This window comes from Perna viridis, chromosome 10, assembly GCF_037379345.1.
Source record: "Perna viridis isolate PV_CMFRI_1.1 ecotype Kerala chromosome 10, ASM3737934v1, whole genome shotgun sequence".
Classification (NCBI taxonomy): Eukaryota; Metazoa; Mollusca; class Bivalvia; order Mytilida; family Mytilidae; genus Perna; species Perna viridis.
Genome location: NC_142454.1, coordinates 4,386,370 through 4,400,138, shown reverse-complemented (window position 1 = coordinate 4,400,138; position 13,769 = coordinate 4,386,370). Strand labels below are relative to the sequence as shown.

Here is a 13,769-nt window from a genome sequence, read left to right as displayed (position 1 = left end):
TTACACAAAAAATAGGCTTTTACAAAAAAATACCTCACATTAGTTAATGACAATGGGGGGAATCTTCCAAATCGGCTGTTCCAAAGGTTAACAGGTAAGTGATACATTCATTTGTTTAAAAGTGTTAAGTAGTTTTATACAATATTTCATAAAATTATTATATTACAAAATTGTCTAAGGTTAAGAAATCAATGTGATTGTGAATTAACAAAAAGACAATTTCAGAGGTAACATGATGATTACAGGTATTAACTAAATTTTAGTAATTATAAATCAAATGGATCTTCTAGTTTGTTTACTTATTGACTTAAATATAGTATACATGTACATGTACAATGGATCTTCTAGTTTATTTACTTATAGACTTAACATAGTATACATGTACATGTACAATGGATCTTTTAGTTTATTTACTTATAGACTTAACATAGTATACATGTACATGTACAATGGATCTTCTAGTTTATTTACTTATAGGTTACAGACCACCAATTCAACCAATGAGCATTTGGAACGTACGCAAAAATAGTCCTACGCAGAAATTACCCCTGTTCCTCATAGTGCTGTGAAAAAAGTTCTCATCTTATTTAAAAAATTTAAACAGTTTCTGAAAGGAAAAACATTTCTGTACATTTTATAGGTGCATTTTGCTTCTTGTGATGTGAAGCCTAATCTCCATAATAATTTTTAAATATACCCCTATCTTGTGAAAACACTGGGATTTCCCATGCTATTTATAGACCCTTCACTTCCGGTGACCAGTACTGCACTGCAAGTCTGCTAACCCCACATGCCATTCTGAGGATTGTGAGCTGACATATGTAGAATCATGCTGATATATAGTCATCTGCAGGTTAAAGTTAAGGTAAAGTCCAGAGAAGCCATTGAATATTGTGAAATTAGCATAGAAGCCTATGGGAAGTGGAATTAGTGGTTTTTAGCCTTATAGACTTAACATAGTATACATGTACATGTACAATGGCTTATTTTGTTTTGAAGTGTTTACAAATATCAAAGTCTAAAAAAAAAACATCTAAAGTATAAAAAATCTCCCTTATAGCAATTCAACATACTTTGTAACTATGATTCTCTATTTTGTATCCATTTTTATCTATTTTATGCCCTCTCCCTCATCAGTTTTCATGAAAATGGCCTGCTAACCAAGATATTAACTTTAAAGGGCCTTAATTCCTTTAAATGCACTTGATATTATTTCTTTCCATTGTTTAAACAAAACAATTGTAGCACTAAATGTTTCAACCAAAACAATTCCTTAAATCCTTGAAACAAGCCATAGATGTGTTACAACTGCACTAAACATACAATAATGTGACCAACAATAAGCTGAGAGTAATACATTTACAAATCTAGTAAAGACAACAAAAAGAAAAATAATTGTCTATTTCAGAAAACTACAAGAGCATTATTAGCAAAATTAAATCTGTATATAAGATGTTAGTTCACAAGAAACAAAAAAACAATTAAAGATGGATACAATAAAATTTAGTGTGTGTGTAATAATCAGCCAAAATGGGAAAATCAGGAACATTCATGCCATAAAACCCACTGGGCTGACAACATAATTTCACTCATGGATGTATTCTCTCTTTGAAAATATCATATTTGATCTCTGCACCACTGGATTTGCTCAGGACTTTTTTAATATCCCGGTAATATTAGAAAAATTAGGTTTTTGACAGATTTATATGCCCTTGAAATGTTCATTTTCAGTGCATTTCACAGAAATTAATATGAATCAGATGTAACCTGTAAGAGGATGAAATTGAATATGATAGACATATCTAAAAATCATCTTGTCACTATTTTCCCCCCTCTAGTTGCTTTCTCAACATCTTGATGGTTCTTGACACTTTTTGTCACTAATTAGTGAGACCAGTATAGCTTAGTGTTCGTACTTCAGGCCAAAAAGACTGCCTCTTATGGTCTATTGGAAAGGAAAAACAAGTACTTTCTTTAAAATAAGATAGCCGATGCAGTAAAATTTTACTTTTAAGTTTCTACATTTCTTTCAAGAAAATAACACATGGAACACAATTTCAAATTTTCGATACAGCTTTTTGTAATGCAATTTCAAATTTTCTATACCGTTTTTTGAAACGAAACAAAGTTATCAGTATTTGGCCAATTGGGAAACAGAATTGCTATCAGGTGATTTGTGTTTCCATAGAAGAGCGTCCTTTAGGTCAAAGGGTAAAAAGCAAAACTATAACGACTGCGTCAGAAAAACATTTATGAATTTAAAATATTATTATTGGAGACAGTATAATAAACACTTTTTTTTTAGTGAAGAAGACATGAAAATACCAAACTCCAAGACATGACTTCCTGTCAGACTGAAATCAGGCTCTCAGTGCTTCCAAGACAACTTTATTTCGCATTATAGGTTACAGACCACAAATTCAACCAATGAGAATTTGGAACGTACGCCAAAATAGTCCTACGCAGAAATTACCCCTGTTCCTCATAGTGCTGTGAAAAAAGTTCTCATCTTATTTAAAAAAATTAAACAGTTTCTGATAGGAAAAACATTTCTGTACATTTTACATGTGCATTTTGCTTCTTGTGATGTGAAGCCTAATCTCCATAATGGTTTCTAAATATACCCCTATCTTATGAAAACACTGGGATTTCCCATGCTATTTATAGACCCTTCACTTCCGGTGACCAGTACTGCACTGCAAGTCTGCTAACCCCACATGCCATTCTAAGGATTGTGAGCTGATATATGTAGAATCGTGTTGATATATAGTCCTCTGCAGGTTAAAGTTAAGGTAAAGTCCAGATAAGCCATTGAATATTGTGAAATTAGCATAGAAGCCTATGGGAATTGGAATTAGTGGTTTCTAGCCTTATATACTATAATGAGGACTTCATCCTCTATAATTCAATAAACCAAAACGATATGGAAAAGTCTTACTTCCATGATTCTGATGGTGCAAATACCAGTAGTCAAATTAAACTTTCAAAATTGTGGGTTTTTTCACACCATGTTTCTCCCACTGCCTGATTCTTACAGAGACTGACACTTATTAAAGTATTACAATAAATTCAGAAGCAATAGTTCGCATTTCACAGACCAAAATGTTATTCAATTTGTTGTGAATGCAATAATATTCAGATACAAGACCTTCAAGTTTAAAATATCCATAATGATAATTTTTAAGCAATTATAATAGATTTTAGCACATGTTATACAATAATACAACATAATGATAATTTCTGAATATACAATAAAATGCACTTTAGATTTTCAGGTCTTACACAGTAAAAGCACTTAGTGACTACAGTATTATCTTTAGGCAACCATGATTTAAAAATGTGTGTTCTCTGAGTCCTCTTCATCATCATTGTTTTCCAGAAGACTATGATGATCTAAGGAAGCTGGCTTTTTCTTTCCACTGAGACGGGAGAGTATGCTCCCTTGTGTACTTCCTTCCCTACTGGTTCCCTCATATCCAATTCCTCTCTGTACTATTATCTCAGCAGTCTGGTCCTTCAAAAATCTCTCTGTATATTCTTGTGTAAGTAGCTTCTCTTTCTGGGGCTTCTTAAACCTTTATTATGAAATAAATACATTTACACTTTTGTGTTTATATACATGTATTTTGTATTTGAAAAGAAAAAAAGAGATATGGTTACCGTAGCATACATACATACCAGAATGTTGAATGTGAAAAAGGGACTTTAATGCTTATAAACAGAATCTGATTTATTGTTTTATGTCCATTGCACTGTGTCGAAGTTTAAATTATGTCAATAGTGTACAGATAAACAAAAAGAGATGAAGATCAATAGATCCCCCTGCAATCATTGAGCAGGGGTATAAAAATCTATCAAAATAAAAACCCAACGTCAATCTTTCTGAGACACGAACTTTTTCTCTGTTTGGTTAAAAATCAAGTTCTGTTTATGACATCACATCTTTTCAGGATATTTTGTGTATTAACACTTTTCATGCATTTTTGTACCAAAATTCTACGGTGGTTTTGAAGAAATGAACCCTGTCTGGTCTATTTTAAATGGCGAAGAAAGACAGAAGAAATGAATAAGAAGTACCAGGTACTATTCTTTTTTATTACCAGGTACTGTTTTTTTATTATCAAGTACTGTTTTTCATTACCAGGTACTGTTTATTTTATTACCAGGTATTGTTTTTTATTACCAAGTACTGTTTTTTTTTTATTACCAGGTACTGTTTTGTTATTACCAGGTATTGTTTTGTTATTACCAGTTACTGTTTTTTCATATAAATAATGAAGCAGACGTTACTTAAATCATCCATAATATCTAACAGTAATTAGCAATACTATATAGATTCTGGAATTCACTTACAACTTTAAAAGTAAAGATGATGTCACAACAGATACTGATGACATTGCCATTGCAGCTGAGGCCATCCAGGGTTTCAAGGTCAAACCAAGGGTATAGAACACACCTGTAATAGAATAGTGTAATAATTTCTTGACATGTTGTGATAAGGGACTTATAAGCAAATTTGCCTGTTTTCTGACAGTTGTAAATAAGTGTAATCTTATTTTGTACAACTTGTTCTAAAGTTAGAAACAGCCACATAATTCAATTTCTAAATGATTAAGAATTGACTTGTAACCAAACATTATTTACTTTAGAAGCATTTGTTAATAATTTTACTGTATATCAAACCATGTTATGTAAAATAACCTGGTTGGCCAAACAGAACCAACCAATCAGAAAGCTTGTTGGAAATCAAATTTAATTATTATTAGCAAATGCATAATCAACGTTTCTTAAAAGTTGATGCACAGTTTTTTTAATTTGTTACACCTTAAATAGAAATTTCCTTCCAACAAATGAAAAAATACAACTTTAATCTATACTAAATTCTAGATGTGTTGACCTGGATATTCCATTAACATGAATGGTTTGAACTAAAATTTAAAATCTCAGTTAACATCACTGTTTCTGTACATTTACTGAAGTGATTCTGAATTAAAATATACTTATTTCATTAAAACTCAACTTGATGACAATCCAGGCCTACACCTTCTAAAAGTGCAGGCCTACTACATTGCAGGTAATATTGTTAAGTGATATTGGCAATTTACTCCAAGACTGAGATTTAAGATTGAGGAAGTCTTTCTTCTCCTGTTTGAATATATCATAAGACCTTAGATGTTATAAAAACAGACAAATGGATGGATGGACAGAAGGACAAATGGATGGATAGACAAGGTGATTCCTTTATAACATCCAAAACTTCGTTTGTCTTGATGTATAGCAATCTTATGGAAATTCCTTGCATTAAAGTAATTTACTGACCTGCAGCAATAGGTATTCCCAACAGATTATAGACTGAGGCAGAGATAAAGTTCATTCTTATCCTCCTGACAGTCATCTTAGATAACTTAATCGCAGCTACTACATCTAACAGATCATTCTGAAATAATTTATATATAGACAGGTTATTGACTTGTTTATAGTCAAGCATAGAGGATGAGTAAAGAATTCATAAAGCAATTCCAGTAGTGTAACTTAAATGAAAACATTTCATGAAAGTACTAGACTCTTTAGAAGGGAGTAAGATTCACACATAATGGAAAACTATTAATGGCTCTTATGCAAAGTTGAATATTTCATTGATTTTTTTTTTATAAATGTGCCATTGTTTGTTTGTTTGCATGAGGTTTTATAAATAAAGAGGTCTAATATTACTTTATATAGTTGTTATACCCCACACAACAAATTTGCACTGGGTATAATGTTTTTGACCCATCCGTCTGTCAGTCTGTTAGTCCATCTTCAGTTTTCCATACTTTTTTCTAAACACTTGCAGATATTGACATGATGTTTAGTATATAAGTTCACCATGATAAGTTACAGGTCAATTTCAACTTTTGTTCCACTCCAATGATTTTTACTGTAATTACGGGCCTTGAACTTAGCAAAATTCACAGAAATAACAGTTTTCCGGTTTTTTTTCTAAAAGCTAGCAAATATTGACATGATTTTTGGTATATAAGTTCACCATGATAAGTTACAGGTCAAGATTAATTTTCATTCTGCTCTGATAATTTTTATCGAAATTACGGGCCTTGAACTTTGCAAAATTCACAGAAATAACAGTTTTCCAGACTTTTTTCTAAACGCTTGCAGATATTGACATGATATTTGGTATATAAATTCACCATGATAAGAATTTACTTTAGATTAACTTAAACTCAAAGAAATCACAGTCTGGAGTTTGAAACTACCATTCTGAGTAATAGAATTTAGTGAGAAGATAAAGGTCTAAAGCCTAAAAAACATTCTTATTCCTCTTTTTATCGGGGTCCGTCTACATGTATTTCTCTTACAAACAAATATACTTGAGTAGCCAACATGGGGACACGTGGGGTATGTGAGCATGATCACTAAGGTCCTTTAATTATATATTGCTTTGACTTCTGACAGCCTGTACATGTGCAGTGTGCAAGATGCACATAGTCCTTTTTGAAGACGGGAAAAACCGTAGTAATTTGAGCTTGAAAAGAAAGATGTTTAAAACTGACATACATGTACTATTGAAAATCATCTGAACTTGTCTCAGTCATAACTGTTAACGCTCCCTCTTTGAGGAAGTCTCCAATATGGGAGATGCAAATCTCCCTCTCTCATAAGTTTCTGCCCCCCCCCTCAATATATCCTCACCTTGATAAGTACAATATCTGCTGCTTCTACGGCCACGTCTGTACCAGTTCCTATGGCAATACCAACATCAGCCTGAGCAAGAGCAGGGGAGTCATTCACACCATCTCCAACCATAGCTACTTTTTGTCCAGTTGTCTGTAACTGTTTTATCTTCTTAACTTTATGTGATGGCAAAACTTCTGCAAAGACTTTCTTTATACCAACCTGAAAGAAAAACATATCCAATCTGAACTATTTGAATTTATTTTTCTAGATATTTAATCCTAATGTGACATTCAATTTCAATGAATATCATATATTTTTTAGTACAGAGCCTACAATTGCCCCCTTTCAAATGTTCTACATGTACTGATTGACATAAACTCAAATTGTTATTTTCACAGATATATCAACAGCTGTATTTAAAGATAAGTTTATTGTATTTAAAGAAGCCACCATCAATCTAGATTTAATGGTCTCAAAGGACAGTTTAGTAGCTCTTCTGAAAAATCATGATTATCAAATACATGATTGATGCCTCCAGGTCTTCAAATATAATTCATTCAATTCCTTTCTACACTAAAGAAGCCATAAGGATATATACAAATGTTTATTGATATTTTTCATCTTTCTATAAAAAAATGTCAAAAGCTCGTTTTAATGGAGTGAACTTATGTTTAAATCAGTGACATTAAATAAATTTAGAGCAAATAAGGTCAATGTCATAATATAAATGTGAATAGAACATTGATTTACCTGTCTAGCTATTGCTCTGGCTGTTTTCTGATTATCTCCAGTCAGTAAGATAACTTGTAAACCCATCTCCTTCAATGTAGATATAGCCAAGTGGGCCTCAGACTTAACAGTATCAGCTACAGCCAGCATTGCTATTAATTCACCTGAAAAAAAGAGATAATAATAAAAATCAGGTCAACATATCAAAAGATACCAAAAAAACCAAGTGAATATCAACACACAAAAGGAGATCAAAACAAAGCAAAAACAACAACAAAAATCATTTAAAAAAACGAAAACAACACAGAAAAGCCACAATGTAAGATAAATAAGTTCATTGGTCCATCAATCTACAGGTTCATTGGAAACAATATTTTCAAAATTCATATACCTCACTGGTTCATGGAATTTATCTGGTCATCTATTTGGTGCAAAGTCTATATATGATGACATAGGAGGAAAAACAACAAAGTGGAAATTGGTAGAATTGGAAATAAATAAACAGTAAAATAAAAAAAATGTAACAGTAAAATATGCATGGATTTGTAAAAGCAGAAATCCTTGACTCCACAGCAAAAAACACAGGAAAAATAATATCATTAAGTATCGTTTTTCATTCAAATTCAGTCATTTGGAAGGTTTATGTGAATTTTTTTATACAAACATATTGGCCACATACTTTGTCAAACTGAATCTTTTGCCAAAAGTTGTTCAAATGCAATGATCTTTAATGATTTAAATATTCAAGTTGTTGATACATGTGGCCAAAACTTGTTGCAAAGAAAAATGTAACGAAATAAAGCATTTTTCTCCAATTTGGTAAACTAAGACATATTTGCTTCAATTTGCACAAAGTATTCCATGTTATGCATGAATGAATCACAAAAAAAAATTACTGGCAAAATTAGCACTACTACTATGTAAAATCCTTAATGATTTAACCAAGTTTATTTTCAGGGCCAAATTTGATATAAACCAAACATCCCCCTTCATAAGTTAAAAAAAACTTATGTAAATAAATCATCATGAATTAGGAGGCCCTTAATTATGGGATAGGTGTAAGATTAAGCATTAGTCACAAGAATAAACAACAGCATAATTGAACTGATATCCTGAAACACAATACAAGTACCCATGAAAATAAATGCATATACAGTATTTTTTTAAGTTGTTTTAATCATACCATCAATAGCACAGAGTACAGCTGTATGTCCCTGATCTTCATGTTCTGACATTGTACTGTCCATCAGGTCTGATACCAGTAGACCATTACGGTTCATCCATTCTCTGTTACCTATCAATACTTGGTACTGCTGTGGGGCTGAGGCTCCTAACAGGTTAATATCTGGAACAAGATATAAAAAAGACTTATGACTGAAATGCTTGTGATGGAATTCCTCAGAAATTATCCCTGACAAATTGTACTATAATAAATCTCTATTCAGTTTTGAATTTTATGAGAAGCATTATGTATGATGTTCAGCCATTATACAAAGCCACATGATCTACAATTCATGCTGTTGTTCATACTTTTCATGAAAGGACTTCTTACAATGCAGTTTGAATGATCTTTTGTCGCCTGAATATAGCTGAAATATTGCTGCTCAGGCATTAAACCCCAACAATCAATCAATCAATCAATCATAGAATCTTTTGTGTATATATTTTAAGGTGCACTACCAACAGAAGATAGTAAAGGTACTTTCTAGTTAAAAGTTTCAAAATTTTTGTTGTATGCTTTTCTATTGCATAGACCCACCTTCAATGTGTATGGATGATCTGCCATCTCCTAATAAGTTATCTGTCTTGATTCTCAGACTGCCCATCTCATTTTTACGATTGTTGAGTTGTTCCAGATCTAGGTTGGTTAGGAGGGGTTCTATCTGTGACACAGTACACTTCAGTCCACAGCCAGGAACTGCCTGAAAATCACTGACTTTACCTAGGTTCTCTGAATCCAATGTCTAAACAAAAATAAAACACATTAAATTGATGTTCAAAGTATCACATTAAAATGTATCTGCACCACACAGACTTTGGATGGTTGTTATAACAATACATGAAAACATAAAAAAAATAAGATGACATTTTTGGTTTGAACATAGACAAAAAGTAAAAAATATAGGACTTAAAGCAGATGAAGAGCTAACTTGAGCTACATTTTAAAATCTTTAAACACAGAAAATTTGCACAAAGACATACAGTTCCTACAGTCTACATACCTCCCTGAACATCATAAATCATTGATAATCTTATTTTTGCGAATATTGAGGACCAATCAAATAGAGCTTAGTACTTCTACAATTAGAGTCAGTCTCCCCTTGATTAAATGATCAATCCCCCAAAATATATTAGAAACCCATCTATACCAACCTCTAAAAAATCAGAAACCTGTCTTAATGAACCCTTCATGAACCAGAAATCAGTCTATACCAATCCCTGTCCATACCAACCCCTAAATAATCCAAAAACCTGTCTAAACCGTGATTTTTTTCTCAAGTAACTTGTATTAATTTCAATGCAATTTGAACTTCTACAAAGCAAATATCTGCCTTAAGTGTACAGATCTATAAGACTGGTAAAACACAGTTAACTAACCTTTTTAGTATAACTGACAATGGCTGAAGCTATTGGATGTTCACTGCTGGCTTCAGCTGTCCCTGCTATGGCAAGTAGTTTCATTAGGGAACAAACTCTGTCATCTACAAACTTGGCGACTCTAGCCACCCTAGGGACACCATGAGTTACTGTTCCTGTCTTGTCAAATACAATACATTTGACCTGGAAATTTAAACAATGCAAAAATACTGGAAAAAATATTTCTACAAAGTTATACTTATAGTAAAATTGGTAACTATATATCAGTCACCCACTACTATTGAGAACTGAGTAAAATCACTACCTTTCTGAATTGTCTACCCTTGGCTATTACTTAACTGACAATGACACTGCTGAAGGCAATCTTAGTAGTCACAAATTAATGCAAACCAATTAATTTCTACAGTTCAGGATATCAATATAGTTTTGCTAGTATAGATTTTAATGACTTGTACGTCTGTTTAATAGTTTTGCCATAATGAAAGGATTTATTTTTCTCATTTTTTTCTTGTGCAAGAATTAGCAAAAATATATCACTCACAAAAATAAGACAGTTTACAGTATGACAATTTTTAATATATAGCCAATTACTGTAAGTTTATTAACTATTGGAGTATTTTGTAATGGACAAAATATGATAAGGTTGCAACTGCCATTATGGAAACTTACAAAATGGGAATTAAGTACAATGTTTCCTAATATAGCAGAAGTAAAAAGTGCAGTTTCTTCTAAAATGACCAAATCACAATAAGAAAATGATCATACTAGTTTGATTTTCAGTTAAGAACAAAAATTCTTGTCAAGGAGCAGCCTCAGATGATATAATTATTTTAAAGGTAACTATGATAGCTGGTTTCTTGTTTATAAAACATATATATTTATATAAAGAATATTATAAATTTAAGTTTCAGTGAACACCATCAATTTCGTTCAGCTTTTAACCTATAATGACATTTTAAAATGACATGTACTGACACTCTTTGGCTTGAAGTTCTCGCACAGTTGCCAGTCTTATGAGGGAAAAGTTTATTGTCTCAGGATGGAAAATGGGTTAAGTGCCTGCTAAATACAAGGATCAAATCAACAGCAATGTGGGCTTGGTTGTCTATATAAATCTTGAAATGTACCTTGTGTGTTGTCTCCAATGGCTCTCCGCCTTTTATAAGAATCCCATTTGTGGCCCCAACACCAGTTCCCACCATAACAGCAGTGGGTGTGGCCAAGCCCAGGGCACAAGGACATGCAATGCTCAGTACTGTTATAGCAAATTGGAATGCTTTCTGGAAAATCAACTCATGTCTTGTCACACCATTACTTTCCTAAAATTCAAAACATGAAGTGAAGAAATATCAACCTGAATCTTCAATTGTTATCTCCCTTTATAAACTATTCCGTAAGTGTTGAGTGCAACATATCTGAGTATAGATATAAATATTGATGGCCATACCAATGCATCTTAAAAAAGACTGATGAAATATTTGAAGTATGCAGGTCTTTAAGAAGCTGTCAAGTGTATGTAAATCAAAGTATTGAACAACCCCTAATTATTTTCAAATGCATCATATAAAATATATAAGAGTTTTAAAGACTTACATCAAAGTTTGGATCAATGTTGTAAATACTGACATAACCAACAATGACCCATGAAATCAATGTGATGGTCGACACAGAGCACACGAGAGGAACAAAGTAACCAGCAATAGTGTCAGCCAGCTGCTGAATAGGAGCCTTTGATGTCTGTGCTTCCTCTACCAGTTTAACTATCTGTGACAGAGTTGTCTCAGATCCCACATGAGTGGCCATGATCAATAACATTCCATTCTGATTTATAGACCCACCAATGACATCACTTCCTGTAAAATACAAAGCAGTAATTTGAAAAAAAAATAAAATAAAATATTTTACAGTGGTAGTTATGTAAAGCTGAATTGTTAGTATTATTTTCTAATTATCGCTATTTCATTTAAAATCCCTTTGATCTTGCTTTACGATAATTTTCTATCTCACACCTTGAATGAGAATGAAAATTATCGCTAGTTTCTTTGTCCCTGCATGACATACAAGCAACTGCGTAGGAATATTTGACAACCCAAAAAACCGTCTGTTTGTTTACTGCGTATGAAATAATGGCTAATTTGTGGCAATATTTTCTAGTCTACAATGGAAAATGATTAAATACAGTAACTTACCCGATTAGAATGAATAAATCCCAAAATTATTCCACAAATTTTAAACGTGACTGTCATAGTTAACCGATTTTTTAAAAAAAAAAAGTGTATCACAGCTGCACAACATACGTGACGTCACATAGCACGTCACTGAAAAAATAGTCCCAAAGGAAAATTTTGCTTATAAAACTTATGTATTTAGGTCAAGAAAACTGAAAATAAAAGAGAACTAATACCTTACATTTCAGCAAAACAGCGATAAACAATTTATTAAATATTTTTTTCAATTCAAGGGAGTTTCTCATGCTCACCTTGTTGAAAAAATATTAAATAATCTAATATTATCTGACATGTGCTAAAAGTGTGTTCCTAAAACAAAACTGAGAAAGAACTATCAAATTAACAAACCAGATGAAAGCAATACAGACAGGGGTACAATAAAATAAACTATTGCTATTGTATACATCCTTAAGTTACAGTCCCAGAATCGATCCATGCAACAATTTGACAGATCGATGACCGCTGTATGATTGATCACTGACGGATTGATTACTAATGACCTATCTGATCACAGTTTTGTTAAATAAAATGACTGATGATCTGTTAAAAATAAAACAAATGTAAAATAAAAGTATTAATCTACTGCATTATGTTTATATGTGTAAAATAAAACAACGGAATCTGTAAAATATAATGACTGCTCTGTGGTCACGTGATGCGATCACCAGTTTAATGGATCGGTTTGATGGATCATTGACTGATCAGAAACTGATTGGCGATTGATGACCAATCACAATTTTTGTTGCATGGACCAGTTCAGGTACTGCATATATTACCTATTGTTTTTACCACTGGCATGGCTTCACCAGTTATAAGTGATTCATCACATGTGGAGGTTCCTTCTATTACCCGTGCATCCACTGGGATCTTTTCTCCAGGTACAACCTTTAAAATGAATATATAACTACTGTAAAATAACAGTGATCAGTAGGTTGGTGTGTCAGTAAATAGGAAACAGATCATGCTATTTAGTGATTTTTCCCAATTAAACAAGGTACCATTATCAGTTTGTATTATACTGGATAAAAATCTTTTTTTTTTAAATAAATCATGAACAATTAAACAACTCAAGGGGTCATGCATGGCTATGAGGTATAAAAAACCAAACAAGATGTTGCACATTACATATTACTAAAAGTACTCCCACTTAACCATCTTCGGTACAAAGGAAGTAGAAAAGTGATGAATCTAAAAAGGGGAGGCATGATATAAATCATTATGTAAAAGCAAAATACTAAATATCTTATAAGCATTCCCTGCAATAAAAGATAAGGAAGCTGTTACATAAATTTCAATTACACATCACCTAAATAATAATTAAGTCTTAAAACAGCTGGAAGGTAATTGCCAAAAATGAAATGTGGAGGCATTATGCAAATCATACAAAAGCAGTATACCGAATATCAAAGCATTCCCTCCAACAGAAGCTGAAAAATCTGTTACAAAAATGTGTGAGTAATGAACTGATGGACAGAAATGGTGATGGCAATATAGCCCCACACATTATTAACTCTAAAGAGTGGAAGTATAAACAAGTTCTCA

The 13,769-nt window shown here is 32.4% G+C and overlaps 1 protein-coding gene across 6 annotated transcripts in view; it reads right to left on the bottom strand.

Annotated features, from left to right (window-relative positions):
- Nucleotides 1-3,009: 3,009 nt before the first annotated feature.
- LOC148604215 (copper-transporting ATPase 1-like) overlaps nucleotides 3,010-13,769 on the bottom strand; it is a 49,185-nt gene continuing 38,425 nt past the window's right edge. For all 6 annotated transcript variants that reach the window (XM_088547637.1, XM_088547636.1, XM_088547641.1 and 3 more), the window contains 11 exons: nucleotides 13,004-13,112; nucleotides 11,593-11,852; nucleotides 11,127-11,318; nucleotides 10,000-10,182; nucleotides 9,161-9,365; nucleotides 8,585-8,746; nucleotides 7,423-7,565; nucleotides 6,688-6,891; nucleotides 5,320-5,437; nucleotides 4,354-4,456; nucleotides 3,010-3,575 (listed from right to left, as the gene is read on the bottom strand). In XM_088547637.1, the coding sequence (XP_088403763.1) occupies nucleotides 3,332-3,575; nucleotides 4,354-4,456; nucleotides 5,320-5,437; nucleotides 6,688-6,891; nucleotides 7,423-7,565; nucleotides 8,585-8,746; nucleotides 9,161-9,365; nucleotides 10,000-10,182; nucleotides 11,127-11,318; nucleotides 11,593-11,852; nucleotides 13,004-13,112 (1,923 nt within the window). In that variant the 3' untranslated portion in view covers nucleotides 3,010-3,331. The remainder of the gene's footprint in view (nucleotides 3,576-4,353; nucleotides 4,457-5,319; nucleotides 5,438-6,687; nucleotides 6,892-7,422; nucleotides 7,566-8,584; nucleotides 8,747-9,160; nucleotides 9,366-9,999; nucleotides 10,183-11,126; nucleotides 11,319-11,592; nucleotides 11,853-13,003; nucleotides 13,113-13,769) is intronic.